The sequence below is a fragment of the Artemia sp. Qi Xiang Cuo genome, chromosome 1 (genome assembly GCF_049724085.1).
Source record: "Artemia sp. Qi Xiang Cuo chromosome 1, ASM4972408v1, whole genome shotgun sequence".
Lineage (NCBI taxonomy): Eukaryota > Metazoa > Arthropoda > Branchiopoda > Anostraca > Artemiidae > Artemia > Artemia sp. Qi Xiang Cuo.
Genome location: NC_142794.1, coordinates 69004215 through 69031821, shown reverse-complemented (window position 1 = coordinate 69031821; position 27607 = coordinate 69004215). Strand labels below are relative to the sequence as shown.

The 27607-nt window shown below is 34.0% G+C and overlaps 2 protein-coding genes across 10 annotated transcripts in view; both read left to right on the top strand.

The window, feature by feature from the left end:
• LOC148956653 (putative lipid scramblase CLPTM1) overlaps window positions 1-15688 on the top strand; it is a 51479-nt gene extending 35791 nt beyond the window's left edge. The window contains exons 8-12 of the mRNA XM_089086497.1: window positions 1981-2112; window positions 3745-3920; window positions 7762-8005; window positions 12276-12443; window positions 15162-15688. Of these exons, the coding sequence (XP_088942623.1) occupies window positions 1981-2112; window positions 3745-3920; window positions 7762-8005; window positions 12276-12443; window positions 15162-15337 (896 nt within the window). The 3' untranslated portion in view covers window positions 15338-15688. The remainder of the gene's footprint in view (window positions 1-1980; window positions 2113-3744; window positions 3921-7761; window positions 8006-12275; window positions 12444-15161) is intronic.
• A 6885-nt stretch (window positions 15689-22573) lies between these two features.
• Window positions 22574-27607, top strand: part of LOC148956652 (uncharacterized) — a 105740-nt gene continuing 100706 nt past the window's right edge. For 7 of the 9 annotated variants that reach the window (XR_016141525.1, XR_016141513.1, XR_016141514.1 and 4 more), the window contains exon 1: window positions 22574-22652. The gene's annotated coding sequence lies outside the window, so the exon portion shown is untranslated. The remainder of the gene's footprint in view (window positions 22653-27607) is intronic. The other 2 variants (XR_016141515.1, XR_016141523.1) reach the window with 2 other exon arrangements.

Genomic DNA, 27607 nt, shown 5'->3' with positions numbered 1-27607 from the left:
TGTTTCAATTCAGTGTCTTTCCTGCTTTTTCATATTTTGGAATGGAAATAAGGATTCAAAATAACATAAGCTACTTCTTACAGTAAGTTAACAAGCATGTAAACGAAGCTAAAAATAAAAATCTAAGAAACAAAGTACAATAATAATAATAGCTAAAAAGAACCACTTCTTTTTTGCTTTTCATTTTCCTTTAAGTAGAACAGTTTGTGATTTATGACAAAGTATGTGTTCTCAGATAATTTAAACGTCTTTAACTTTTATGCTGTTTCAATTCAGTGTCTTTCCTGCTCTTTCATATTTTGGAATGGAAATAAGGATTCAAAATAACATAAGCTACTTCTTACACTAAGTTAACAAGCATGTAAACGAAGCTAAAAATAAAAATCTAAGAAAGAAAGTACAATAATAATAATAGCTAAAAAGAACCACTTCTTTTTTGCTTTTCATTTTCCTTGAAGTAGAACAGTTTGTGATTTATGACAAAGTATGTGTTCTCAGATAATTTAAACGTCTTTAACTTTTATGCTGTTTTAATTCAGTGTTTCCTGCTCTTTCATATTTTTGAATGGAAATAAGGATTCAAAATAACATAAGCTACTTATTACATTAAGTTAACAAGCATGTAAACGAAGCTAAAAATAAAAATCTAAGAAAGAAAGTACAATAATAATAAGAGATAAAACGAACCACTTCTTTTTTGCTTTTCATTTTTCTTGCAGTAGAACAGTTTGTGATTTATGACAAAGTATGTGTTCTCAGATAATTTAAACGTCTTTAACTTTTATGCTGTTTCAATTCAGTGTCTTTCCTGCTCTTTCATATTTTGGAATGGAAATAAGGATTCAAAATAACATAAGCTACTTCTTACAGTAAGTTAACAAGCATGTAAACGAAGCTAAAAATAAAAATCTAAGAAAGAAAGTACAATAATAATAATAGCTAAAACGAACCACTTCTTTTTTGCTTTTCATTTTCCTTGAAGTAGAACAGTTTGTGATTTATGACAAAGTATGTGTTCTCAGATAATTTAAACGTCTTTAACTTTTATGCTGTTTTAATTCAGTGTCTTTCCTGCTCTTTCATATTTTGGAATGGAAATAAGGATTCAAAATAACATAAGCTACTTATTACAGTAAGTTAACAAGCATGTAAACGAAGCTAAAAATAAAAATCTAAGAAAGAAAGTACAATAATAATAATAGCTAAAACGAACCACTTCTTTTTTGCTTTTCATTTTCCTTGATCTAGAACAGTTTGTGATTTATGACAAAGTATGTGTTCTCAGATAATTTGAACGTCTTTAACTTTTATGCTGTTTTAATTCAGTGTCTTTCCTGCTCTTTCATATTTTGGAATGGAAATAAGGAATCAAAATAACATAGCTACTTCTTACAGTAATTTAACAAGCATGTAAACGAAGCTAAAAATAAAAATCTAAGAAAGAAAGTACAATAATAATAATAGCTAAAAAGAACCACTTCTTTTTTGCTTTTCATTTTCCTTGAAGTAGAACAGTTTGTGATTTATGACAAAGTATGTGTTCTCAGATAATTTAAACGTCATTTAAGCTTTTACGTTGTTTTAGTTCAGTGTCTTTCCTGTTCTTTAATATTTTCGTTTGTTGAGGAACATTTCGCCAATACAACACGCAAATTTATTAAATTTAAAACTAGTTTCTAGGAAACTATAGAACAGTAAAAAAACGTAAGCTCTCACAGGGGCAGACGTTGAAGATACGCAGGTAGGGATTTTCTTCCAGAGAAAGGGAAGAAGAAAGAGAGGTTTTGGCGGAGTGGGGACTTATGACTGTTTTATCTAAAAACAAAAAGCTTAATACAAGAAAAACATTAACCCCCAACGGAGAGGCTCCAGCCTCTAACCCATCCATTACCACCACTGGACCATCTCCAGCCTTTGTATCCAACCTTTTATCCTAAAAGATAAAATTTGACTTTATTTGCGGAATATTGAATTTTTTAGGAGATAACCAAGATGAAGGAGATCAGGATACACTGAAAGAAGCTATGCTTGAGACGAACCCTTACCTACTAGGACTTTCAGCTATTGTATCATTGGCACACACTATTTTTGAATTTCTCGCTTTTAAAAATGGTAAGTTTGTATTGAACAACTTCTAATTTTCGGTACTTAAGTAATTAACAAATCAGGATAGGTAAGGTAGGCACGACCTGCCATGTCGAAAGTAACATCGAGGTTTCTCTATCGTCTAGGATTCTATGATTTCGATCTAATTGCATTTTCAGTTTTTTAAGGCACTTCTATTTTGCTGTTTTATATATTTTATTCTTCTTTATGGAAGTGAGATGGTAATAAATAAGTGCAGTATAATAGAGCGATCTAGATCAATTTAAGGAGAAATTTTTCGTCGTGTATTTTCCTCTATTTCTATTTGAACTATTTATAGCCCCCCCCCCCCTCACACACACACACACAAATACAACAAATTTATGTATGTTAGGATTTCTCTCTTAGGGCTCAGTGGTCAGTTACAAACGAGGCATAACAAAGCAAGAACGGCACCTAAAAAACACATTGCAAAAAGAAAGCGAATCTATTTTCTTTTATTCTAGTTGTAAAAAAAGAACAAAAATATGCCTGTTCCTATTTTATGACTCAGTGCCCCAGTGTGAAAGAGGTTCGCATATTTATTAACAAATAAATTATCGCAGTGCAAAAATAATGAAAAGTCATATTGGATTGTTTATATAAATAGAAAAAAAGAAAAAAATACATAAGATTTTACGGCTCAGTGAACAGTACCAATGAGGTACAACGAAGTAAAAATGGTGTTTAAAAAGTAAACAAACCTAGTGCCTAAAGTCGCAGCTATTTTCATTTAATTTATTTAGAAAGAAAAAAAAAATAAAAATATACAACAAACTTTGTTGGCCATTTACAAAGACTAAATAAAAAAAAACTGAAATGTAGATGAAAGTTTTTCAACTGAAAGTAAGAAGCAACATTAAGACTTAAAACGAACATAAATTATTACGTATACGGAGGGGGATTGTCCCCTCCTCAATACCTTGCTCTTCACGCTAAAGCTTTTTAGTACTTTTAAAAAAGCTTCTTATTGTTCGAATTAACCAACTTTTGTGTTTCAGGTGTCGTTCTTAAGGAATTGGGATATAAAGTCAAACTTTAGCCAGGAAGTACCCAAAATATTTTCTGTATGAATATTCTACGGAGAAAAGCAACAAGCTGATTTTTAGCATTTACTTAGACGAAACTTGTTAGTCTATGTCACTGATGTTAAGAGCTTCCAACGATAATGGGCAAGTTTTAATAACAGACAATAATTTCTTAAGTTTAATGACAGACAGTATATCATAAATTTGTTTTAAATCTTTGTTAAAAAAGTTTTGTTATGGTTTGGGTTAGAGTAACCACATATAAAGTATAGTTGTTCGTACATTTCGACAACTAAATTTTCGATTGCATTTTGATAACTCCGGATATTGATCCAAAGACCCCCCCCCCCATAAAGATGGAAAAAGTGCAAAAATTGTAATTCTTATATATTTGAACCACCCATACCTCTAAAAAAGTTGTCTTATCTTCTAAATGCACTTTCATGTATAAAGAATATATTTTCCATAAGAAACGATGATTTCAATTTGCAAAGCAGTTTATGTGAAGACACGGACTTTCTGGTACATTCTTGGTCGCATTGTGTATACATAATTATATAAATGTTTCTTAATAGATGTTTTGTTCTTTCAGATATTCAATTTTGGAAATCAAGGCAGAGCTTAGAGGGACTGTCGGTTAAATCAGTTCTATTTAATGTGCTTCAGTCAGTTATTGTTTTACTTTATGTTTTGGACAATGACACGAATCCGCTCATCAAAATGTCTTGTTTTGTTGGACTTGCAATCGAACTGTGGAAAGTTAAAAAGGTATTTATCCTCTTCATTTTTCCCATCAGGCTTTCAGACGCGGTAGGGATGACCAATTAAGGCATATATCATCAAAATGTCAGGATCTCAGCAGTACCATGGTATTGCTGTTCTTTTATTTGTTTCAGATTTTGATCACTTTGCTTCCGTGAATAGTTTTTTTATATAAATCGCAATTTTTTGTGTTTTTTAAATTTAGTTCAGATTTAATGTGATTGGTGCAAAGATACATGGCACCCCACCAAGGCCGTACCCAGAATTTTTTTTTCGGAGGGGGTTTTACTAAAAAAAAAAATTCGGATGGGGTTTTACACAAAAACCCTCTCAAAAATCGCATACAAAATTTGTTTATATCCATATTTGTTACGTTTTTACGACTCAGATAAACATTTCGGGGGGGGGGGGTCAAACCCCCTAACACCCCCCCCTCCCTGGATACGGCCTTGCACCACACAAACATAGTTTAAAACAGTTTATCTCAAGCGTATATCCTGATGCTGTATCGGGCTTGATTCCGCTAATTTGCCATTCAAATTCTAATATGCCAATAATTTCTCTAAAATGAATTCAGGAAATTAAGTAGTTTCGGCAGAGTGAAGTTTCAATTAGTTGGTTGCCAAATTAGAATTTCACTGGTTGAATTTGGGAAACTTAATTAGAGTATGCATTTTGCGCATAATAATGTAGGGTCTTTGTGAGTGTTTCCTGCTGCAACAGCCCCCATTAAGAACAGAGAGCATGAAACACTGATAAGAGTGACAATGATAAAGTGAGTGATAACAGTGAGGGATGAGAGTGAGAGTGGTCTCTGAAAAAATGGAATAAACGATTAACGCCATATAGTCTTTAAAATCCTAAAACTGTCAATTCTTTATTAACTATTCTCTGTTCCAGTATACTATCTCTGGTGGTCATATTATACTCATTTATACTTTCTCTAATTCAACTAGATAATGCTAGGTAAAAAAAATTTTTGGCGATTGCACTTTTTGGCTTCTATAATCTGTTTTAAAGCGCTCATGATAGTGCTTTAGCAAAGCTTAAAGTTTACAATATAACGATATTGTTCATTTTAAACAGTGTGATTTTTTGAAAAATGTTAATTGTAAACTATGGCCTTTGTCATAATAGAATTTGCCAACACAAAATAGCATAACACGACTTTATTTCGCTTTTAAGGTCTATTTTTTTCACATAACTTTTATTTAATCAGTTTCACTTAAATACATTTTATTTGTTAAAGTCTATCAATTAAGTGACCCTAGATACGAATATAGCATTCTCTTTTTGTCGCCAAAAACAATTATGTATACTGATATCTCATTTAAATTAACCAAAAAGTAAGTTTTTTTATATATTCTTCTTCAGGTGGACGTAGCTGTCACCCATAGACAGACAGAAATGAATAAGGATTCAGGGGGATATATTTCTTTTAATGAAACCCTGGTGATGACGTAACGCTATTCAAACTTACCTTGAAAGGGAAATTTTTCTAAAATAGGCTGCTTAGAATTATTAGCAAATCTCTTGACCAATGAACCTCTCTTATTTTAAAGAAAGTTCTAGAGTATATATTTCTTGTGAATAAGATAATGTTTAAAATATAGCTTAACGTCATTTTAACCTCTGTGTTAAATGAGGTTAGTCAAAAATGGAGGATGTGAATTGAACACTATATTCAGTATGCTTATGTCTCATTTTAAGTGTTGCCCAAAACTGAGAGTCTAAAAAAAGTTTCCGGCTAGAATGTTCACTAAGACGGTGGATGAAGCCTTGAAGGAAGAGGATGCATTCCTTGTTAATGTTATATTTTTTTTTTTTAATATGATCTTATGTCATTTTAAACTTTGCTTGAAATTGGTACCATTAAGAAATGTTCTTAGCTGGAATACTTACAAGATTCAGAAAGATGTTTAAAAGAAAAAGTTGTAAAGGGGACGTATTTTTTAAGAATGAACTATCGTTTCTAATTTGTTTTAACGTCATTTAAAGCTGAAAAAACTGGCATTGCCGAAAAACTTTGTCGATTAGAAGGCTTGTAAAAGCTCTGAAAATCCGAATCTGAAAGAAGACCTTCAAGTGGATAGATTTCTTGTTGAACTATTTCGACCTTTTCTTCTAGTTCTCTTTTAGCTCTTCTAATAGTCACAAAAGGATTACCCAAAAATGGAATAATTGTATTCTTCATTAGAAAGTTGAATGTTTTTGTTTTTTTTTTCAAAACAGCTTTTTGGTGAATATTAGTGTGTAAAATCCATTCGTCCATAGTAAATCGTTGGTTTTTGACCAAAGAATTAAAAGGCTTTTTGTGATTCCCGGGGGCTTCTTAATTTTATTTGATATTTCTTTAGCAGGTCAAACACCTCTGCTTTTTACCAATACTCCATATCATCAGGATTCAAAAACCGTGGTCTCATTATAGATGTTATTTATTTATCTATTTTTTCTATATTAAAAATGGGTCACAAAAAACACAACAGTTAAATCTTCATATAATACTAAACAAAAAAAAAATAAACGTTATCACATTACATTCATAATAAGTCCAGAGGCAAATTAGCGTGTTTCGGACGACCCAAAAAACACAAAACAATAATTATTACACTTCCTTGAACAAAATGGCTTACTGTTCCCTCTCCGCCACCCCTACTTAAAAATTAATCAAAATTCTAAAATTAATATGTTTACAGGAACTCGAATAAATTCCATACTCATACGTCTGAGTATGTTAGAATATATTACTCTAAAAGTTGAAATTTGTAAAAAACTGAAAAATCAAAAAAGTGTATCTATAAGTCATATCTTTTTATTTGAGATGGGTCCGTTGAATTGATCACTGTCTGCAATTTGACTTGTAAAAACATGAAAGAAACCCAATGCTTGACTAGATGCTGGTACGATATTGGTATACTTAGTATGTTATCTATATATGATTGAAAAATAAATGAACCTGAAACTGAGCCTGATAAGACATGTTTTCAGTTCAAAAGCTGAGACGTAATATCTAAATAGATTCCCAGCAATAATAATGAAAAATAAATACAAGGCGCGAGTTAGTAACCTGCTACTAGGAATCTAAAAGCAACTGTAACAACGGAGACGCAAACCTAACGCAGTTTTTCCTATTCATGGTCCAAACATCTTCAACCTTATCTTAATTAGAGTAGTTTTTGTCTTGATTGGCAAATAACTGCATTAAGTGTTCTTTTTCGGAAATAACAGGAATAGCGTGGATAGTGCTAGTAAGGCAAAAGCAGGAAACGTTCTTATTCGTTTTATTTTTTAAGCAGCACTCGGTTCTGTATTCTTTATTTTTTGTTCCTTTGTTTTAACGATTCTTTATTTTTTGGGTTGTAACGGGAATAGTATGAATTAGTGCTAGTAACGCTAAAAAGAAAAGTTTTGTTTTTCGCCTTGGTTTTATATTTGAAGCAGTACCCGGCTATAGGTTTAAAATGGTTCGAAAGTAGAGGAAGGTGATGTCTCTTCAAATTATCTTTTATCTGCTGATAAATGCCCTTGTCGACATATGGACTGTTTAAATTGCATCTCAAGAATGTAAACTTTGCAACAAAAATTATTTTCCTGAGATCCTATTCGTATTAAAATTGTAATTGTAGCCTTTTTTACAAAAATAGATAATAATTTGTCTAAAATGCATATAATAACAGAAAATTCCATCTTGAACAAAATAATGAAACCAATGTGCATCACTTTTCCTCGAGCTACAATTGTGTTTGTCACTCCTCGAATAGAAGGTGGACCTATTGACAAGAAACAAGTTAAAGATCGTCTGTTTGTAATACCCATTCATAAAATTACCTTTTGCCTTCTTTTTCAGGTAGTAGATGTTTCTCTGGACAGAGAAAACACAATCTTTGGTATCCCAAGAATAAAAATGACCGACAAAAGCACTTATGTCAAATCTCACACTAAGGAATACGATGACCTGGCATTCAATTACCTTTCAAAAGCTTTATTCCCACTTTTGATATGTTACGCCATCTACTCTTTAATTTACGAAGAACACAGAGGATGGTATTCATGGGTACTTGGCATGCTCTATGGCTTCTTGCTCATGTTTGGTAAGTTCTTCTTTCTCCATCTATTTTTTCTCTCTATCTTGTCTTTCTCTCGCCTCTCTCTCTCTCTCTCTCTCTCTCTCTCTCTCCCCCACTCTCTCTCTCTCTCTCTCTCTCTCTCTCTCTCTCTCTCTCTCTCTCTCTCTCTCTCTCTATTCTGTCTTGTTCTAGTCTTATCGATTCCTTCCTTTATCCTATACATTGAAAACTACAATAAGATCTTGACGAATGATTTCCTCGGAACCTCGAAATTACGCATGATCTGCCTTTGAAGTTTTAAATTTGGCCTGTGCAACCCCATAAAAGGGCTTTCTAAAGCGTTTGTTCTAAAATTCACATCCAATGCTATTTTGTTTGTCTTTTATTTGGGATTTGAGACATTTGGTAGTCACAATAATCAGCAGGGCATCTTCTAGACTGATAGATATTCTTTGGCCTTTCAGGAAATAATTACTTGATCACATAACTGTCTAAATACCTGTTGTCGTTGGATCGACAGTAAATAGATATCAGTTTGTATTTTTCATGCTTAAATATTTGAATACTTCATCCATATTCTGGCTGTTCTAGACAGTAATGCATTTTCAGGATAAGCGGTTTAGAGTTCCTTCTCTTCCGTGGTCTGGTCCTTTTTTCGTCAGAGAATTTTTAATCCTAACGGAATATAGTTCCTACGAGGCTCTCTCCCCCGCTCCCAACAACCTACACCCTTCCCTCACCTTGAAGTCACTCTTGTTTCTGATAAAACTTCTGTTATTGCTATACTCTTATTACATGTTTAGAAACACTGCTTTTCCATCCCGCTTCTGTTCTGCCCACCTCCCAAGAGATTCCAAAAGATTTTAAGTCATTTTATAGTCCTGGCCTATTATAAGGCGTCTCACCTCCTTGCAGCTGCCAATTACAGCTGTTTCAGGGATGAGATTTAACCTTGGAATTTGGCTGAAATATCAAAAAGTATATTCTTTGTATGGTTTTCAAATGGCTCTATGAAGCTATATAACTATTTATCAAATTGGCATTTGTCCCTCATTTACATACTGTAATTAATTATCCTCGCAGCTACTCCACCTCAATGCCAGGATTTAGCTAATGCTAAAACTCGGTTTTTTGCTACTTTGCAAACTACTTTCCTAAAATTGTTCTTTTATTCTATTCATCTTCTACATTGCCAAATTTTAAACTCTCAAGTCTCATATTCAACCATTCCTGGAAATTTCCTCACGAATGCTCATCCTGGAATCTACCAACGTCATAACTTCACGGAAGGCTGTTACCCTCCCTAAATTTCAGTTTTAGATTGGTTCTAGACGCTACAAGATGCTGATTTTTACTTTTAACATCAATAACAGTGTTTCAAAATATACCTTAGTATCTTGTGTCGCTCCTGCGGGTTTTCGATCTACAGCAACATAATCAACAAGGTTGGCCGTCTTACCATCATGCGAGCACCATGTTAACTTATGGATCATTTTATGACCCAATATTACATTGATTGTAACTAGATTCTTATACCAGTAAAATTAGATATCGAACTGTTGCTATTGCCTTACCTAGGCCAAATTTACCTTAGCTTGGGTATCATCCATGCCTACTTCTACCTTGGACCATGCTTTTTGTTCCTGTAACCGAATGTGAAATCCATCCTGAGTCACAACTGTCTCCATAAATGTGTTTTACATGGTCAAACACCACTATTACCGATACCTTGTACTTTTTAGTCATAAAAAGAGCAAATGGAATTCTTAAACAGTTCGTGGTAACGAACTGTCAGTAAGGAGCGACCCGGCTCAATTGTAACCGAAACTCTAAAAAAAAGAATTTTGATACCAATAGATACATCAAAAGAATCATATTTTTATTCTGATTTCAAATGTATAAGTTTCATCAAGTTTAGTCTTACCCATCAAAAGTTACGCGCCTGAGAAAATTCACCTTATTTTCGAAAAAAAGGGGGAAACACCCCCTAAAAGTCATAGAATCTTAATGAAAATCACACCATCATATTTAGTGTGTCAGAGAACCCTACTGTTGAGGTTTCAAGCTCGTATATGCAAAAACGTTGAATTTTGAATTTTTTACCAGAAGAGAGATCACGCATGCGTGTTTACTTGTTTTTGTTTTTTTTCCCAGAGGTGATCGTATCGACCCAGTATTGCTAGAATATCGCGGGAAGGCTCATTCAAACGGAAATTAAAACTTCTAGTGCCCTTTTTAAGTAACCAAAAAAAATGGAGGGCAACTAGGCCCCCTCCCACGCTAATTTTTTCCCAAAGTCACCCTATCAAAATTTTTAGATAACCATTTTGTTCAGCGTAATCGAAAAATATAATTACTATGTCTTTGAGGATGACTTAATCCCCCACAGTCCCCGGGGGAAGGGCTGCAAGTTATGAACATTGCCCGATGTTTACATGTAGTATTGGTTATTGGGAAGTATACAGACATTTTCAGGGGGATTTTCTTCTGGTCGTGAGGGGGGGGCGGGGGTTACGTGGGAGGATATTTCCATGGAGGAAGTTTTCATGGGGGAAGGGAAATCGCTATAAAGGGGGCACCGGGTTTCCCAGCATTCTTTAAAAAAACGATCAGTAATTAAATTAAAAAAAACAATATTTCAACCGGAAAACTCTTAAACATGAACACTTAAAACGAAAAGAAACTATAACATTTGTGGTTGGGTTCGTTCCCTAGTTAATACTTTACTCTCTGTACTAAAGTTTTTTTAGTAATTTTACAAGAGATATCTAATTTTATTAAAGATCTATTGGATTAATGGATCATTTTTAAAGAATTGAAACACAATTCGAACTTTAGCGTAAAGGGAGGTATTGACTAGGGACGCGAACCCCCCTAATATGCTGTAATAAAAATTTATGAATATATAAGTTTGTCACGTAAGTTAATTTGTAAGTTACGCATATTTATTACTAATAAAAACGTTCATAGATAAAATTAAAAAACATTCAAGAAAGTAATTTAGCCAAAAAAAGTAAAATTAATATGCAAATTTCGTTTTAATTATTCATGTATGGTGAGCCAAAATCAGAACCTGCATTAATTTAAAAACGTTCAGAAACTAAATAAAAAAAAGTTTTTTTTTAACTGAAAGTAAGGAGCGACATTAAGACTTAAAACGAACAGAAATTATTCCGTACTTGAAAGGGTTTGTCCCCTCCTCAACGCTTCGCTCTTTACGCTAAAGTTTGACTTTTTCTCACAACTCTATTTTTTAGAACAATAAAAAATTTTGCGTAAAGAGCGAGGCGTTGAGGAGGGGACATCCCCTTTCATATACGGAATAATTTCTGCTCGTTTTACGTTTTAATGTCGCTCCTTACTTTCATTTAAAAAAAACTTGTTTTTATATTTATTTAATATTATCCCGGCCTATCAGCCTAAACAGAATTGGAGTCTTCCTTTTCCATCTTTAGCCCAATTCTCTTGCTATGTATTCCATCCTTCCTACCTGAATATATGAATGGTACATCATCTAATTAGAATCGGACAGTGAGAAATCCCCGGGACCTCCGATATGAATGAGGGTTTTGTGCAATCCTGGGGCCATCTTGGGCACGACATTGTCTCCAATCTTGGCAATGAAAAGTCAATTTCCTGTACAAGCAATCTCAAGCCTCTGATCTCCGAATCTTCATATATTCATGCCTGTAAATATTATATTACAATGGGAGGTAGCCCATAACAGATAACATAACTAGGAAGATGTTATCAATCCCACTAAAACAAATGAAACCAAGATGATTTATTCTGTTGTCAGAATCTAGTGCAATGCTATGTCATTTACTAGGCTATGATTTCCTCGAGAATGCGACTCCTCACGGTCACCTTTCAGCGCTATTTACAGTGACGGTTCTGGTTTGGTTAACTCGAGAAAGTCCGCCCTTATACCACTATGAGACTACGCAAGCAGGGTTTTCCTTTCGAAGTTAGGGACGGAAAGAGGAGCTTATGATACACCGAAGACCTCAAACCATCTTACTAAACCTGAAAAGCTCCATCCTCGTCAGGGCATGCACTGAGGGTCTTAATTAAACGTTTGAGTCTAATGAACAAATGCGATTCTGCAATGGAGTTTAATTCGTGTTGGAAAATTTAATAGATAAATCAGTGTCAAATTGCGGCAGATTGAATATGGAAATAAGTAGATAGTTTTACCGAGAGTATGTAATTAGGGCACACATGTTAAGTTTACTCTTTTTACTGTAGTAGTTGCAAAAAGAAACCATTTGTTACTTTGTTCCTTTTCTTGTAGGATTCATTACGATGACCCCTCAGTTATTTATAAACTACAAAATGAAGTCTGTAGCTCATCTACCATGGAGAATGATGACTTACAAGGCATTAAACACCTTTATTGATGACATATTCGCTTTTATTATCAAGATGCCAACTTTGTATCGTCTTGGCTGCTTTAGAGATGGTGAGATTAATGGTCTTCAATGCCAATTTTTTTCAATTTTTTCATATCTATTTCATAGCTACTTAATGAAATGAACAGGGTGGATTTTTTGTTTGGGGGGGGGGGTTACTGCTGGTGGAGAACCGATATTATGAAAAATAGTTTAGATTAAAACTAGGATACTTCGTTCTAAAAACTCAAACTTTTTCAGGATTGAAAACAGAAAAAATTGTGAATACCTAACTCATAGGTAAAAATTAGACAGTTATTAAGATATTCCGCAGTTGGGAGCATAAAATACTACGGTAGTAAGAGGGTAAAATTTACTTCCTTTTATTGCAATTAGTTTCTTATATATACGACGTTTCAATTTATGATTAAAATGCAATGAAATATAGCAACGGGTGAAACCATTAATTAAGACTGAAAGCTTGTTATTATTCTAACTTTTACCTGCTATTATATTTTAAATTAATTTTAGCTATGCATTTTGTAGTAAATATAGAAATCGAAATCATGTATTGATTGTAGAATATGAACAATATTTTTTATTAAAAACATCAAATAGGGGAATTTTAATGTATTTAATTAGAATTATAACGTAAATAATAAATAGTGTTTAAATCCTTAGTATTAAAAAGTATAGTTAATGTATTATTAGTTTGTCTTAACCTGGATTATTTTAGTAAACGGGTTTACTAATTTGTAATAGCTCAAAATTTAATAATAAAGATAAATCAAAGCAAGAATTGATGCGCTTACGGAACTTCAGAAATAATCACTTACCACGCAACAGACAAATTATTAAAATTAATTAAAAAAATAAATAATTGGTTTTTGGGAAGTATTAAATAAAAAAAACTAAGTTTTTCAACTGAAAGTAAGGAGCAACACTAAAACTTAAAACAAACGGAAAATATTACGTATATAAGGGGGGTTGCCTCTCCTAAATAGACCTTTCATTTAAGAGCTTTCGACAATGACAATTTCAATGATGTGCTTTTTATTTTCATTTGGCGGTATTTTTGAAGGATCTCAAGATCATCATCCAAACTCCCCAAAGTTTCTTTCCCTAAATAACTGTTCAGCTGAATCTGAATAAAACTATTATTGTAAAAATAGTTTTTAAAAACCTGTAAAAAACAGATTTTTTAAAACCAGAAATGTTCTGCTGCTACAGGCCGTGGGTCGCTCTTTACTAAATCGCAGCTACTACTGCAGTCATAATACAAAATTAAGCTTTTTAATTTTTAATAATTTCTTCATTATGTGACCCATTATACTATAAAGGCTGCACATAACAAGAAGAAGGAGAAGAAGATCTGAAACCGACCGTAACTGAAACTCTTACGGTAAATTTTTTTTTTTTTTAACTTTTAAAAGAGGTTATTATTCTGGACAGGCTTTGTGATTCAGGAGTCATTCCTAAATAAATGGAACAAAAATCATACTTAGGCTACTATAAGGTTATTATTAGTTAAAAAAAGTAAAACTAATATGCAAATTTCATTCTAATTATTCTTGTATGGTGAGCCAAAATCAAAACCTGTATTAATTCAAAACGTTCAGAAATTAAATAAGAAAACTAGTTTTTTTTAACTGAAAGTAAGGAGCGACATTAAATTTTAAAACGAACAGAAATTATTCAGTATATGAAAGGTGTTGTCCCCTCCTCAACGCCCCGCTCTTTATGCTAAAGATTTTTATTGTTTAAAAAATAGAGTTGTGAGAGAGAGTCAAACTTTAGCGTAAAGACCAGGCCGTTGAGGAGGGGACAGCACCTTTCATATAGTGAATAATTTCTGTTCGTTTTAAGTTATAATGTCGCTCCTTACTTTCAGTTAAAAAAAAACTGTTTTTTTTTATTTAATCTTTGAAAATTCTGAAATGATTTCAGGATCGCGAATTTGAGATCTATAGATGGGAATCTGATCACAATAGGTCAGACGCTTTTTAGTTATGATAAACGAAATGTGTCAATTATATCGTTTTCGGTTATACTTAAATGGGGCACCACACGGGTAAATCACATAATAAGATCTTCTTTTAGATATCTTCCTCTTACAGCCGGAAAAAATTATATAGGATTACATTGCAGCTTTTCTTCTCTTTTTCTATTCTTTCCATTCTTGCTATGCTAGACGCTAGTTCCCTGCTAGTGCTCTCGATTCGTTTTGCATTAACGTCTACTGCAGAACACACCTCACTAATTTGACCAGAAAGACTAGTAGCCAGACTTTGGAAATCTTTTAATAAATTATCAACTTTGAGAGCGATGGGATTAAGAGATTTTCAACTTTTCTTCCACACTTTCCAATTTCGCCAATATTAATTAGTTTGCCTCTAATTGATCGTTCATAATTCTATTTCAGCTTACCTACTAAAATTACAAAGGCCTAACTTAGAAGTGTTCTGTACACTATCCCTTACAAATTTGTCCTTACGCACATATAATCCTTACCCTTTCCCCCTCTACAGATTTAAGATGGGTCATAATCTCCAAAAAAGCATAAATTGCGTATTAACCCTTAATTCCCGCCAAAGACCGTTAAGATCCGACAAACCATCCTGGTGAACGATTTGGTGAAAAGGATCTAGGGCCCCCTTTGCTCCCACATTAGTTAGACTACCCGTTCTGGGAGACGTCCTGAGAAAAAAAAAAAAGTAAGAAGCCCTTCCTTTCAACGCTCTCGTCAAGCCTACTTAATAAGTATATTTGATAGTTCTCGTACATTTCAGATATTGTCTTTTTTATTTTCCTGTATCAACGTTGGATATACCGAGTGGATCCAAAACGTGTCAATGAATATGGTTTCCGAGGAGAACCTGATGAAGACTTGGCAGAAGTACAGAACGGTACAGTTCCTGAAGATAAATCTCAACCTAAACCAATTGAAGATAAAAAGAAGGATTAACTCTAGTCTAGGATTAGGGATTATTTATTCAAACTTATATGTTTATTAATGAATTGTCAAAATTAGTGTTAGTGTTATGTACCAGCTAATAGGATTTTGAACTCTAAGTTGGAAGCTACTGTTTCCCCTTAATATTTTTTTTTTTTTTCAGTTTTATTTTTTTCCTTTTTTTCGTTTGAAGCTGTTCTTTTAACTTTGGGATCAGAAGCTCTTGAATGCCATTTGTTGTTCCTTATTCCTTTTCTTGTTCTTCCCGTTTTGTCTCTTCATTTTTTCCCTAGTTTGTACCTTATTGTAATTGAAATAGATGAAAATGATCAAGTCACTTTAAAATATAATATATTTAATGAATTTGAATGCACTTTATGATCCCACAAGATAGAAATTGTCCGTAGATTATGTTTATATTTGGCCAAAGGGCAAATTAAAAAGAGTCGAGTTCAACGGAAAGTGACTATATGCCTATTTTCTGTTTCTTCAAAGTATTTTACTTAGAGTTTGGACATCATTACCTTCTTTTCAAAATTTTGCCGCCGAAACAGGAGTTGTGGAATAGGCTATTTTTCCAAATAGTAAAAAAAGATCGTAAGTAAGTTTTCTGTTCAGTGCGAAATTTGACATGCGTGCAACATTTGAACCGTTAACAGCGAATCTTAGGACGTTTTCTTGCTATCATTATTCAATGAAATAATATCAAACACAAGTGTAGTCAGTTTTAAATTTGCAATAGTATAGTTTACGTAGTCTGTTTAGAAAACTGAACTGGGAAATGTTTTTGAAAATTTGAAAGTAAATCAATACGAAAGTTTTGTGCACCTCATTTTTGACAGAGGTAATAGTTAATTATTTTTCACAAATCTGAATAATTATCGCTTGCCTTTTTGCTTTTTTTGTGATAATAAATGCTATCGTTATCTAAATAATCCGTGAAAAGACACCCAAATCTGGCTTTAAAAGGTTCTGAACTATGAATCAAAAGTTCAAGTAAACTTAGTAATAGAGAGATTAAAATAAAGTAAAAAGTGGGCTCAAATGATTTTTTTGCTTTTGATGTATTTATTAAATTACCTATTCAAGTAATTTTTGTTAAAGTGTTTATTCAAATACAGAAATTTCAAAATAAGGGTGGTTAAAGTCAAAGTTTCAATTCTAAAGGAGAACGTAGTAGATGCCCATGCGTTTGTTTTAGCGATCCAGTCAAAAGTTCAAACTGAGTTGGGATCACAGTATAAAGATATAGCAGTAAGTTTACCACAGATAATTTCTGGCGCTTCACTCTTGGTGCGAACAAATAGCTCCTCCCACTTATTCTTGCATTAGCGCGTACAAACAGCTCCTCTCATTTGATCTGCCATCAGCAGTTCAATTACCCTGGAACACGTATTTTGGCAGAAACTTTCTCAAAATGCCTTTGAAACCAACTTGAGACTTCAAAACCTACTTTTAACTCCTAAACACATCTAATAATCACATTGCACTACTAATTATCGATTTTCATATATGTATTGGAATAAATTAATTTAAAATTAGATCCTTTAAAATTTATTGTTCCAACATTGAAGCCAAGTTTCGCGTTCAAGAGAAATCTGACTTGTCTACCCGTGAAAAGATCTAATGTCGCTTATGTTTCTACGTTCTCTGGAGCACTCGCACCTCGGTTCGGGTTTTTATAATGGGTGAGATAGGGAAAGATCATACTGCCTATAATTTATATTCTGTGGTTGGGATATTCAGCAAACACATTAGTAATGCGGTCAATCACAGTTGTCAAATGATGAGGCGCTCTTTCGTCTTCCCATACATTATATCGTGCATAATGGACTTCAACATAAGCTTTCTAGACGTGGGGGTCTTGATACTGATCAAGATCCTGGTACTTGATGACCAATCAGGGTCTTGATACTGAAATTGATATGCGTAAAATTCCAAGGTCTTGATGGTATGCTCCAATGGAAGATATTGATCAGAAGAATCATACCGTTTATGAAGATGCTTTAAGGCTTCACCAAGAACAGCCACTTTAAATAAATTTTCAGCATTCCAAACTTGGGCGATTTCTTTGTCGAAATTTGGGACCAAATCATTGCCGATTTGGTCCCAAGAACCGGATCTTGGTGACCAAATCATTGCCTTATAGCCAATTCACATGCAGATAAACCAAATTTCTTAAAGAAATCTTCATAGTGTTTTATCATTGAAAAATTCAGAGTTCAGCTGGTAAATTGCGTTGCTTACAAGAATCTGACAGTTTCAGGAGTCCGAGCTTGAAGCCGGTGGACAAGATCCATTTCCTCTTCTTAATTTGACGATGTAGTTTTGTTGCAGCTGTGGTTACTGTCAGTAAAGTTTTTAGTCTGTCACTCAATTTATCGACATCTTTGCAATCAGAAACTATAGATTTCGTATACTTTCTCATACACGCTGACGATCTTAAGAACGAAGTTGGAGGCACGAGAGAGAGGAGTGAAGCTACCTTTCGTCCCCTTTTACTGAAGTAACTGTACAGTATCAAGATGCTGGAATCAGCATTAGAGTGACCAAATGAGCTCCAAAACAAACTTGTAGCGTATTACCGACTTTCTGTGTTAATCCTATCTATGGACTACTTTCTGCAGCAGCTGCATCAACGATTCTTTAGTCACAGAAAGTTGCTGGAGTCACTGCAGTACCTACTTGCTCAGAGCTGTATTTCCCTCGACGAAGAAAAAACAAAGGTTATATCAGATACTCTGACTAATTTTTTGTATCTTGATGCAGATACCTTTAGGCGAAGCTTAGAAGCTGAGTTAACTCCGTGAAGGAGAATGTGGATACAGTGAGGGAGACGTTGCACCAAAATATCTTATAACATGGTTAAAAGAATGTGACAAGAACATTTTCCCCACTCCACATCGATTTTTAAAGATTGGTGAAACGATTCCCGTCACTACAGCTGCGTGCGAGCGTTCTTTTTCTACCCTGAGAAGAGTGAAATCTTATACCGAAATGCCTCAGGTCAGGAACGGCTTAATAGATTGGAGCTATTATCCATATACAGGGATGTTCCAATCAATGCAGAAGAAGTTTTGGATAAAATAGCCCACAATGGAAAAAGGCGGCTTGATTTTATTTTATAATTACATATTTACAGTTTTGTCTCAATAAAGAATGTACCTTATATTCTTGAAACTTAATTTAATCAGTACTACCATCCCTCAGTCAATTATCACTATAAATAGTGATTTATCAATATTTCTAGTGATTGTTTATGTTGCCTAGTGATTTTCTTCTAGCTAGTGATTTTTGTTCTAAAACTGGTGATTTTTTCCTTAATCTAGTTATTTTTCACAATATAGCGCGTACATTCCTGGTGAACCTAGTTATTAGCAAAATAGCAAAAATGTTCTATACTTCCTAATTCACAACATTTGCTCAGGTCGAATTTTCTTCTTCATGTTTATGTTTTTTTTCTCTATAATCTATCAGTTCTAAATTAGATTTTCTTCTGTTAAAACCTTTAAAAGTGGAGTGAATAGTGGACATGGATTCACTCTCTACATCTGAAAATAGAACAGAAATGGAATCATTGAACAAGAAGAAGGTAGGCATATTTATAATTTTCCAAATGAAAAAAGAAATCATTGAAGAAGAAAATAGGACTTAGTGCTTTTTACATTAGGGTTTGTAATATAACTAGATATATCAAATCAATTGTAGTTTGATGATTGAAGTCGATTGGAAGTAAAGGGGGGGATCTACTCTAGGGAGTATCTAATGGTTTTAATCTTTACTTCTAATATCTCGAAATTTAAACTCCAATGATCTTCTAAATTCTCTTATTTTTAATTGAAACACCTAATAAGCTATTCTTTAAGTTTTTGAATTTATGTTCTAACACATCAAACAGTTTGTGGTAATGAACTGTAAGAATGGAGCAACAATATTAGCCGAAACTCTACAAACAGAGTTTTTATATCAATCGATATACCATTTGCTTATTATGTTGGTTCCAAATATATAAGATTCATTAAGCTTAGTTTTACCCATAAAAGGCGAAGAAACTACAAAATGTTGCCTGATTTTTGAAACAGGGACGAAACACCCATTAAAAATGAAAGTATTTTTAATTAAAATCAAACCATTAGAATCGGCGTATCAGAGAATCCTTCCGTAGAGGTTTTAGCCCTATGTGCAAAAGTGTTGAATTTTGTATTATTTGCCAGAAGAAAAATCACGGATACGTGTTAAGTTTTTGGACGGCTACTAGCCCCTCTCCCACCTCTCTTTTTTCCCAAAAATTTTTCTATCAAAAGTTTGAGATAGACGGTTTGTTTAGCATAATTGAAAGGTTCCAAAACTATACCTTTAGATTTAACATGACCGACGCAGCCCCTGAGGATAGGTCTGGGGATTGAAAGTATGCTAACGATAATATACGATCTATGAAAACCAGTCTCTTAGTCGCAAAGAAAAATAACGGGTGACAGAATGTATTGGACTTGTACAACTTGGGCTACATATTTGCACAGTAGGGGGTGGGGGAAAAGGTTAGGTTACTTTATCCCCGCACCCTCCTAATGTGCAAATATATAGCCCAAATCATATTATTATATAAAGTAAAGTATTATATTTTCATTATATTTTGGCATATTTCAATGGGATTAAGATAAATAGATATTGGAAAAAAGACTATCACAAATCCTACTGGGTCGGATTCGCATTTCTCAGTCAAAAAAATACAATAACAAAATAATAAAATAACATATAGTTACCACTTTAACGAAATACAATAGGTAACAGTCAGAAAATACATAAATCATAAATATAGGTTATAATTATAAAATATTTTTTAGGTTACAATATAAAAAGAATACAAAATAAAATAACAAAATTTTCAAAAATTAAAAAATAATATATACAAAACAATTTAAATTTTTGGCAAAATTACGGGTCATGATTTTGGTTGATTTTATTTGTAAAAAAGAGAATAAAAGTTTTTTTCATAACGTAAGGTAGAAAAGGGTATAGGAGAAAGGATGGGGATGGTTTGGGATACTGTACAGGGGTGGCGATTTCTTATGGGTGAGTGAGGGCTAGGATAGAGGTTTTCAATACGTGGGTTTATTTGTGCTGATTTCCCGAAACGGAGGCACAACTTTTTCTTCTGAACTCGAGGATATCAAGTTTCGAATTTTTAAGGAGGTATGATTATGGGATCTTGGCTTCCTGATAAATAATCCTCAGGAATCTTATTTGAATATTTTCGATTTTTTGGTTGTTTCAACTGAGAGGCCGGGATCCCAGACAGGACAAGCGTACTCGACCAAAGGACGTACAAAAGAAACATATACCCTTAGTAAGTGAGATGGGGGGGGGGGGGGAAACTAAATTTATTCAGAAGAGAAAGTGACAAGTTTGCTTGATGGAGGATGTTATTTACATGGGTGTCCCACTTGAAGTCAAAAGTTATGGTAACACCTAGGAGTTTGAAGGAAGTAGCTGAAATCTCAGAAGGAATAGGATGAACGATAAGAGGAGGAGACTTGAGGAAACTGACGGATACTATCCTGAGTCTGAACCTGTTACGAGCCTGAGAAAATTTGCCTTGGTTTCGAAAAAAGGATGAATCAATCCCTAAAAGTCATAGAATCTTAATGAAAATCACAGCATCACATTCAGCGTATCAGAGACCCCTACTGTACAGGTTTCAAGCTCCTATCTGTAAAAATGTAGAATTTTGTACTTTTTACCAGAAGAAATATCACGGATGCGTGTTCATTTGTATTATTTTTTTCCCCCAGGGGTGATCGTATCGACCTAGTGGTACTAAAATATCGCGAGAGGGCTCATTCGAAATGAAATTAAAAGTTATAGTGCCCTTTTTAAGTGACCAAAAAATTGGAGGGTAACTAGACCTCCTCCCACGCTCATTTTTCCCAAAATCACCCGATTAAAATTTTTAGATAGCCATTTAGTTCAGCATAGTCGAAAAATATAAAAGCCATGTCTTTGAGGATGACTTAATCCCCCACATTCCCCATGGGAAGGGCTTCAAGCTATGAACTTTGCCCATTGTATACGCATAGTACTGGTTATTGGGAAGTACACAGACGTTTTCAGAAGGGATTATTTTCTGGTGGGGGAGTCAGGGAAAAGGGTTACGTGGGAGGATATTTTCATGGAGGAATGTTTCATGGGGGAAGAGAATTTTCTATGAAGGGGGCGCCGTATTTTCCGGCATTATTTAAAAAACGATCAGAAATTAAACAAAAAAACAAGTTTTTTTTTACCTGAAAGTAAGGAGCAACATTAAAACTGAAAACGAAGAGAAATTATAACGTATATGAGGGGGTTCACACCCTAATCAATACCTCACTCTTTACGCTAAAGTTTTTTTTAGTACTTTCAAAAGAGCTACTTATTTTGATTAAACGGCCTTTGTCATTCAGGGGTCATTATAAAAGAACAGGAACAAAGTCGAATTTTAGTGTAAAGAGCGAGATATTGACTAAGGGAGAGCCCCCTCATATACGTATTAATTTCTATTCGTTAAAAGTTTAATGTTTCTCCTTACTTTCAAGTGAAATTTTTTTATTTTTATTTAACGTTTTATTAAAAAAGCAATAAGACGGATGTCTATTGAAATTTGTGAAGGGTGGGACAAATTTTTTCCATGAAAATATAAAAAGTCCATTTTCAAAATTGTCACTGGTGTCCCAGTAATTATACTAGCTCAACAAAGTAAAAAGAAAATAGTTTCTATATTTTCTGGTAAAAAATGGGGCTTTAAATCGACAAGAAAAAAAAATAAATAAAAAGCAATAATTTCGATTAAATCACCGAAAACCGATTTTCAGCGATCGGGGCATCAGTCAATGGTACCAATTCCAGAAAATTAATGGAGGAAGCAAAGATTTTGTTCTATTCTCTGTATAGAGATGCAAAAAGACATTTTTCAAATTTCAAGGGTAATTTTCGCTTGAGAAAAAACAAAACGTCTACCTAAAGGTATTTTTTTACATCTAGGGGGGTATTTTACCCCTTCCTGTAGGTTCGGTTGTATTGAACATGGTACAGAAACAAAACAATTATTAATTACGATGATCAGCTATTTATAATTCTAGTGATTTCTATTCAATAATCTAGTGATTTATGTGCTGATTCAGTGTTTTTTTTTTCAAGAATCTAGTGAGTTTTTTCAGCTCCCGGCGGTCCTGGCCGTGAATAAGACTTCAGAAGAAAATGAACTTTAAAAGTTTAAAATCTGGATTTTGACTAAAGTGTCTTCTTGGTAAAATTTTGATTGACCTATGTTTGGTAAATTTTCAGTTACTTGGTAGGTAGAAGAAGAATACACCACTTGATGCTTTTTTTCAGGCCTATGCTCTTTCTGGAATTTTTTTAGGGCTGCCTACTAAAAACCAGCAAACTAGCCTAACACCTTAATTCCTTATTTTTGCATGTAAGCTAGAAACATGTTAAAAGAATAACTAGGCATATTTGAACCTAGATCTATTGATTTTATCCAATAAAGGAGGAAGCCATAGGCTTGTTGCATAGCCTAACAAACACGAAAAATGACAGCTTAAATAGGAACACTGCAAAACAAAAAATAAAAAATAAAAAAAGACATTCATTGGTGAAAAACAACTATGCAACAACTATATTACAGAAACTTTTTTTCATAGAACTCAGTTTCAACAAGAGCACTTAAATGATTGCACTGTTTGAGTAGAAACTACAGTAGGCTATCAGGTAAACTATTCAAAAATTTTGTTACATGGTTAACAAAGCTACATTGACCTCTTTTCTTGTGCACTTGTGGCTGATACAGTTTATATGAGTTTTGTCAAGTGGCTGAGTAATAACTAAGTCTGAAAAAATCAGCCCAGTCCACATTATTGACACCCTTCATAATACAGAACATATTGATCAGGTCAATCCTATCCTGTCAAAACTCCAGAGAAGGAAGTCTTGAGACTGAAGTTCTTGAGTGTTTGAACACTCCAGTCAACACTGATATGGTAAATGGCTGAAATATGGCACACACTTTGATGCCCAATGTTGAACCTTGTCAATTTGCTGTGAGTCACATTTCCATGTAGGATACCACACAGAGAAGCAGTATTCTACCACCAGGCATACTATTGTCTTGTATAGTATCTTAAAAGTGTGAAGTTTAAATTTCATGAAACTTCTCTTAATTCATAGCAGACTGTAATTAGCATTTTGCAAAATTATTGACACATGCTTGTGAAACTTCAACTGGTCATCAAAGTGAATACCTAGATCCCTTACTGAATCTGCAGATGAAACAGGTGTAAAACCAAGAAAATAATGATAAGTCAAGCTTTTCAAAAAGTAATAGAGTAGCCTACACAATGTTTTTGATGGTTTACAAACATGGAGTTCAATTTACAGCAACCATTTATTGCATTTAGATCTTCTTGAATAAGGGTGATGTCTACCAGGGAGATAACACTTTTATACAGCTTTATATTGTCTACAAACAGTTTGATAGTGGAGTTATGAAATACTTCAGGCAAATTGTTGACAAAAAAAAAAATAACACTGGACCCAAACAACTGCCTTGTGGCACACCACTCAAAATTGGACTCTCACTTGAATTTGCGCCACTGACTATAACTTGCTGGGAGCAGCCTGATAAATAATCTGTAATCCATGTTAAAGTTCTACTGCCTAGCTTATACTTTTCACATTTTTCAAGCAGCAAACTAACTGAAACTTTGTCAAATGCTTTACTGAAGTCAATGTACAAGCAATCAAACTGTTTTTTCTAAAACCATGTTGTGATGGATGCCATAATTTATTTTGGTTGAAGTAATCCTGTATCTAATATACAATAATCTTTTCAAGAACTCTAAAAAAAATTGAGGTGTTTGAAATTAGACAATAATTTCCAAATTTGGATTAGATCCTCCTTTATGGAGTGGCTTTACAACTGCTTTTTTCCATGCTGTGGGGCATTTACTACTCAATAGACAATGGTTAAACAAAAATGCAAGAGGTTCAGCTAAACATGTGGCTGTCTTCTGAAGAAGAACTTTAGAAATACCATCTTTATCTGGAGTCTTATTAACGGAAAAGTCACAGATTATTTTTAAAACCTGCTCTGAAGAAATATCAGAGTCATTGAACTGCACTTTGTCTGCTGAAACAAATTTGGCAAAATGGAGTGGACTGCATGCATGGACATCATTTGGATTTACAAAAACTGACGAAAACACTTGATTAAACTCATTAGCCTTTTTCTGATTATTGCTTATTAATTCACTAGGAGCTGGGTCCTCAAAAATGCACAAATCAGTTGAGAAATCAGTCTTGTTTCTATTAGCATACTTCCAAAACTTCTTTGGACACCCTTGAATGTTAGTAATGATTGACAATTCAAGTGATTCCCGGTTAATGTGTAGAGAATGAGTGTCATGATTCCAAGCCCTTTTATATGCACACCACAAGTCTTAGTTCTTTTCCAACATATACTGTCTCCATTGTTTATTTTTGTCACTAATAGCATCAAGTACAAATTTTGGCAGTCATCTCCTTTTTTTTGAACCTTCTTTTATGTAATAATGTGGAATGAACCTATCACATGCATCTTTTATAACCTCTTGGATGAACCCAAAAGCAACATCCACATCTGCATTCCTAGACCGAAGCTCCTCAACAGTAGAAAAAGAATGGATAAACTTTTGAATTTCATTGTAATGACCCTTGCTATAATCATAATAAAGTTTAGAACCAGAGTTCACCACTGCACTCACATTCATTGATAGACATAACTACATGGTTGCTTTTACCTAGAGGTGGCAGCATCTAAAGGCCTAATATGTCATCTGGAGATTTCGTGATCACCAAATCTATGGGGAGTGGAATTACTTCTGAGTCTTGTGGGATCAACAACATGCTGGTACAGAAAGCTATCATGTAAAGTTTGCACAAGTTTAAAAGCATGCTAATGCTAGGCTATGCTAATCTTTTACAGTTTTAGGAATGCTGTCAAATCCTATAAACTTGACAATTTACAAAAATTCTTAATAGGTAAGAGAAGGAAGTATGATAAGGAAACAATTCTTACTAGATAATATGCAGAATAATTGTAGGCTAGGGTAAAGAACAGTATCCAATTGAGCAGAATTAAGTAGCCTAAAGCAAAAACCCTCACATCTTGTCAAGTTACCAAATCAGAAGAATTGTTAATATCAATGAATACCCTAGCTAAAAATCTAAGCTATGCATCAACATGGTTATTAGCCTATTAAAATTATTTAAGTTCAAACACTTGAAGTTATTAGTTTATAGACTTGCCTACAAGGACTACTTTTTTGAAAAAGCCTAGCCTATTTTGAAAAAACCTATACTTTTTTGAAAAACGAATTATCCTATTTTTTTGTATATATCCTTTCAGTGTTTCAGTTATATTCACATATTAATAGAAAGCCATTTTTTTCCTGATTCTAAAATGTAACTTTTATTGCTTGATATTTATTCTATAAATCACAAACATTGAATATAGTTTTTTTCTTTTCAACTGCTTATCAAAACTGAGACCAGATTTTTAATTTATACTGACAAATTTTTGGTCAAAATTTCACCAAGAGGACAGGGCTCTTGTTGCTACCCTATGCTGTAGTAAAATAGGGGCAGTCCAAAAAACCTGAAAGGTTTATATTAATAGACTATTTAGGTAGCTAAGAAATAAACTTACTGTTGAGATACAGATAAACAACAAGAAGGAGAACATGATAAAGAAATCCTTTACAGACTATGAGCAGATAAGGCAGGACCTATCCAGGATTAAATGGGAGGATATAGTTAATAGTGGGGACATTGAGAAAAGCTGGGAAATGTTTAAGGTAACAGTCTTAGATGCTGAAAAGAAAAACACCTGCGAATATTGGTGTCTACTGCCTAAAACACTCACATACCTGCCAGAAGAAGTAAAAAGAGCAATGAAGAAAAAGAAAAGAGCTTGGGCCAAGTATGTAAAATGTAAATGTGATAACCACCATGACAGGTTTAAGAAATGTAGAAACAGACTAAGAAATTTGACTTGGAAGGTTATGAGGGACCAAGAAGATATCAATTGCAGCTAACTAAAAACAGAATCCAAAGATGTTTTGGTGACGTGTCTCTGCAGCTAACCCATCTAGACGAGATATCCCAGATCTAATGAGAGAGGATGGTAAAAAAGCTTCAGGTACAAAAGAAAAAGCATACCTCCTGAATTCCAGTTTTAGTACCAATTTCTCTGCCCTACTCACAGCCAACACACCACCTCCTCTACCAGAACAACTAATCCCAGAACCAATGGTCATGCCAATTATTTGTAAAGAGGACGTTAAGAAGAGGCTAAAAAAACTTGAGGCTAACAAAGCTGCTGGACCCAATAACCTACACCCAAGACTGTTAAAATAAACTGCTGAATACTTTGCCAAACTAATTGCTATGATGTTTGAGATGTCCCTCACTTCCAAAATACTTCCAAATGATTGGAAGCAAGCCAATACACAAGAAAGGGAGAAGGGATCTTGCTAGTAATTATTGGCCTATAAGTCTCACATCAGTTGTATGTAAAGTAATTGAGGGCATCATAAACAATGCACTGGTCTCCCACCTCAAGAAAAACCAATCATAGGCAGCACGCTAGCGCTGCCTAAGTAAAGAATAATGTGGGCACAATGTGTTTTTTTTTCTTCAGTCAGGCACTTTGTATTGAAGGAGTTGTTGTAGAAACTTCGAAAAGGCTCATTCGATTGGAAATTGGAGGGGCTAGTGCCCTTTTTAATGCTCAAAAGTGATTGGAGGGGAACTACCCCCCCCCCCCCCCACACACACACCCATCAGTCCCCCAAACACATCCAATCAAAATTTTGAGATAGCCATTTTGTTCAGCATTGTTAATTTCCAGATAGAAAATATGTTTTTGAGGAGGACAATCCCCCACAACCCTCGGGGCAAGGGTTTTAAGTTATGCACTGAGGGCATATAAGAACAATGTTGGCACAATGTACTATGAATTATTTTTTTTCTTTAGAGCAGGGCACTTCATATAGAAGGGGTTGTTGTAGAAACTTCAAAAGGGGCTCATTTGATTGGAAATTGAGAGTTCTAGTGTTCTTTTTAATAGTTGAAAGTGATTGGAGGGAAATTACCCCCCTCCCCCCCCCACGCCCATCTTTCCCCCAAACACATCCAATCAAAATTTTGGGATAGCCATTTTGTTCAGCATAGTTGATTTCCAGATAGTAAATATGTTTTTGAGGTAGA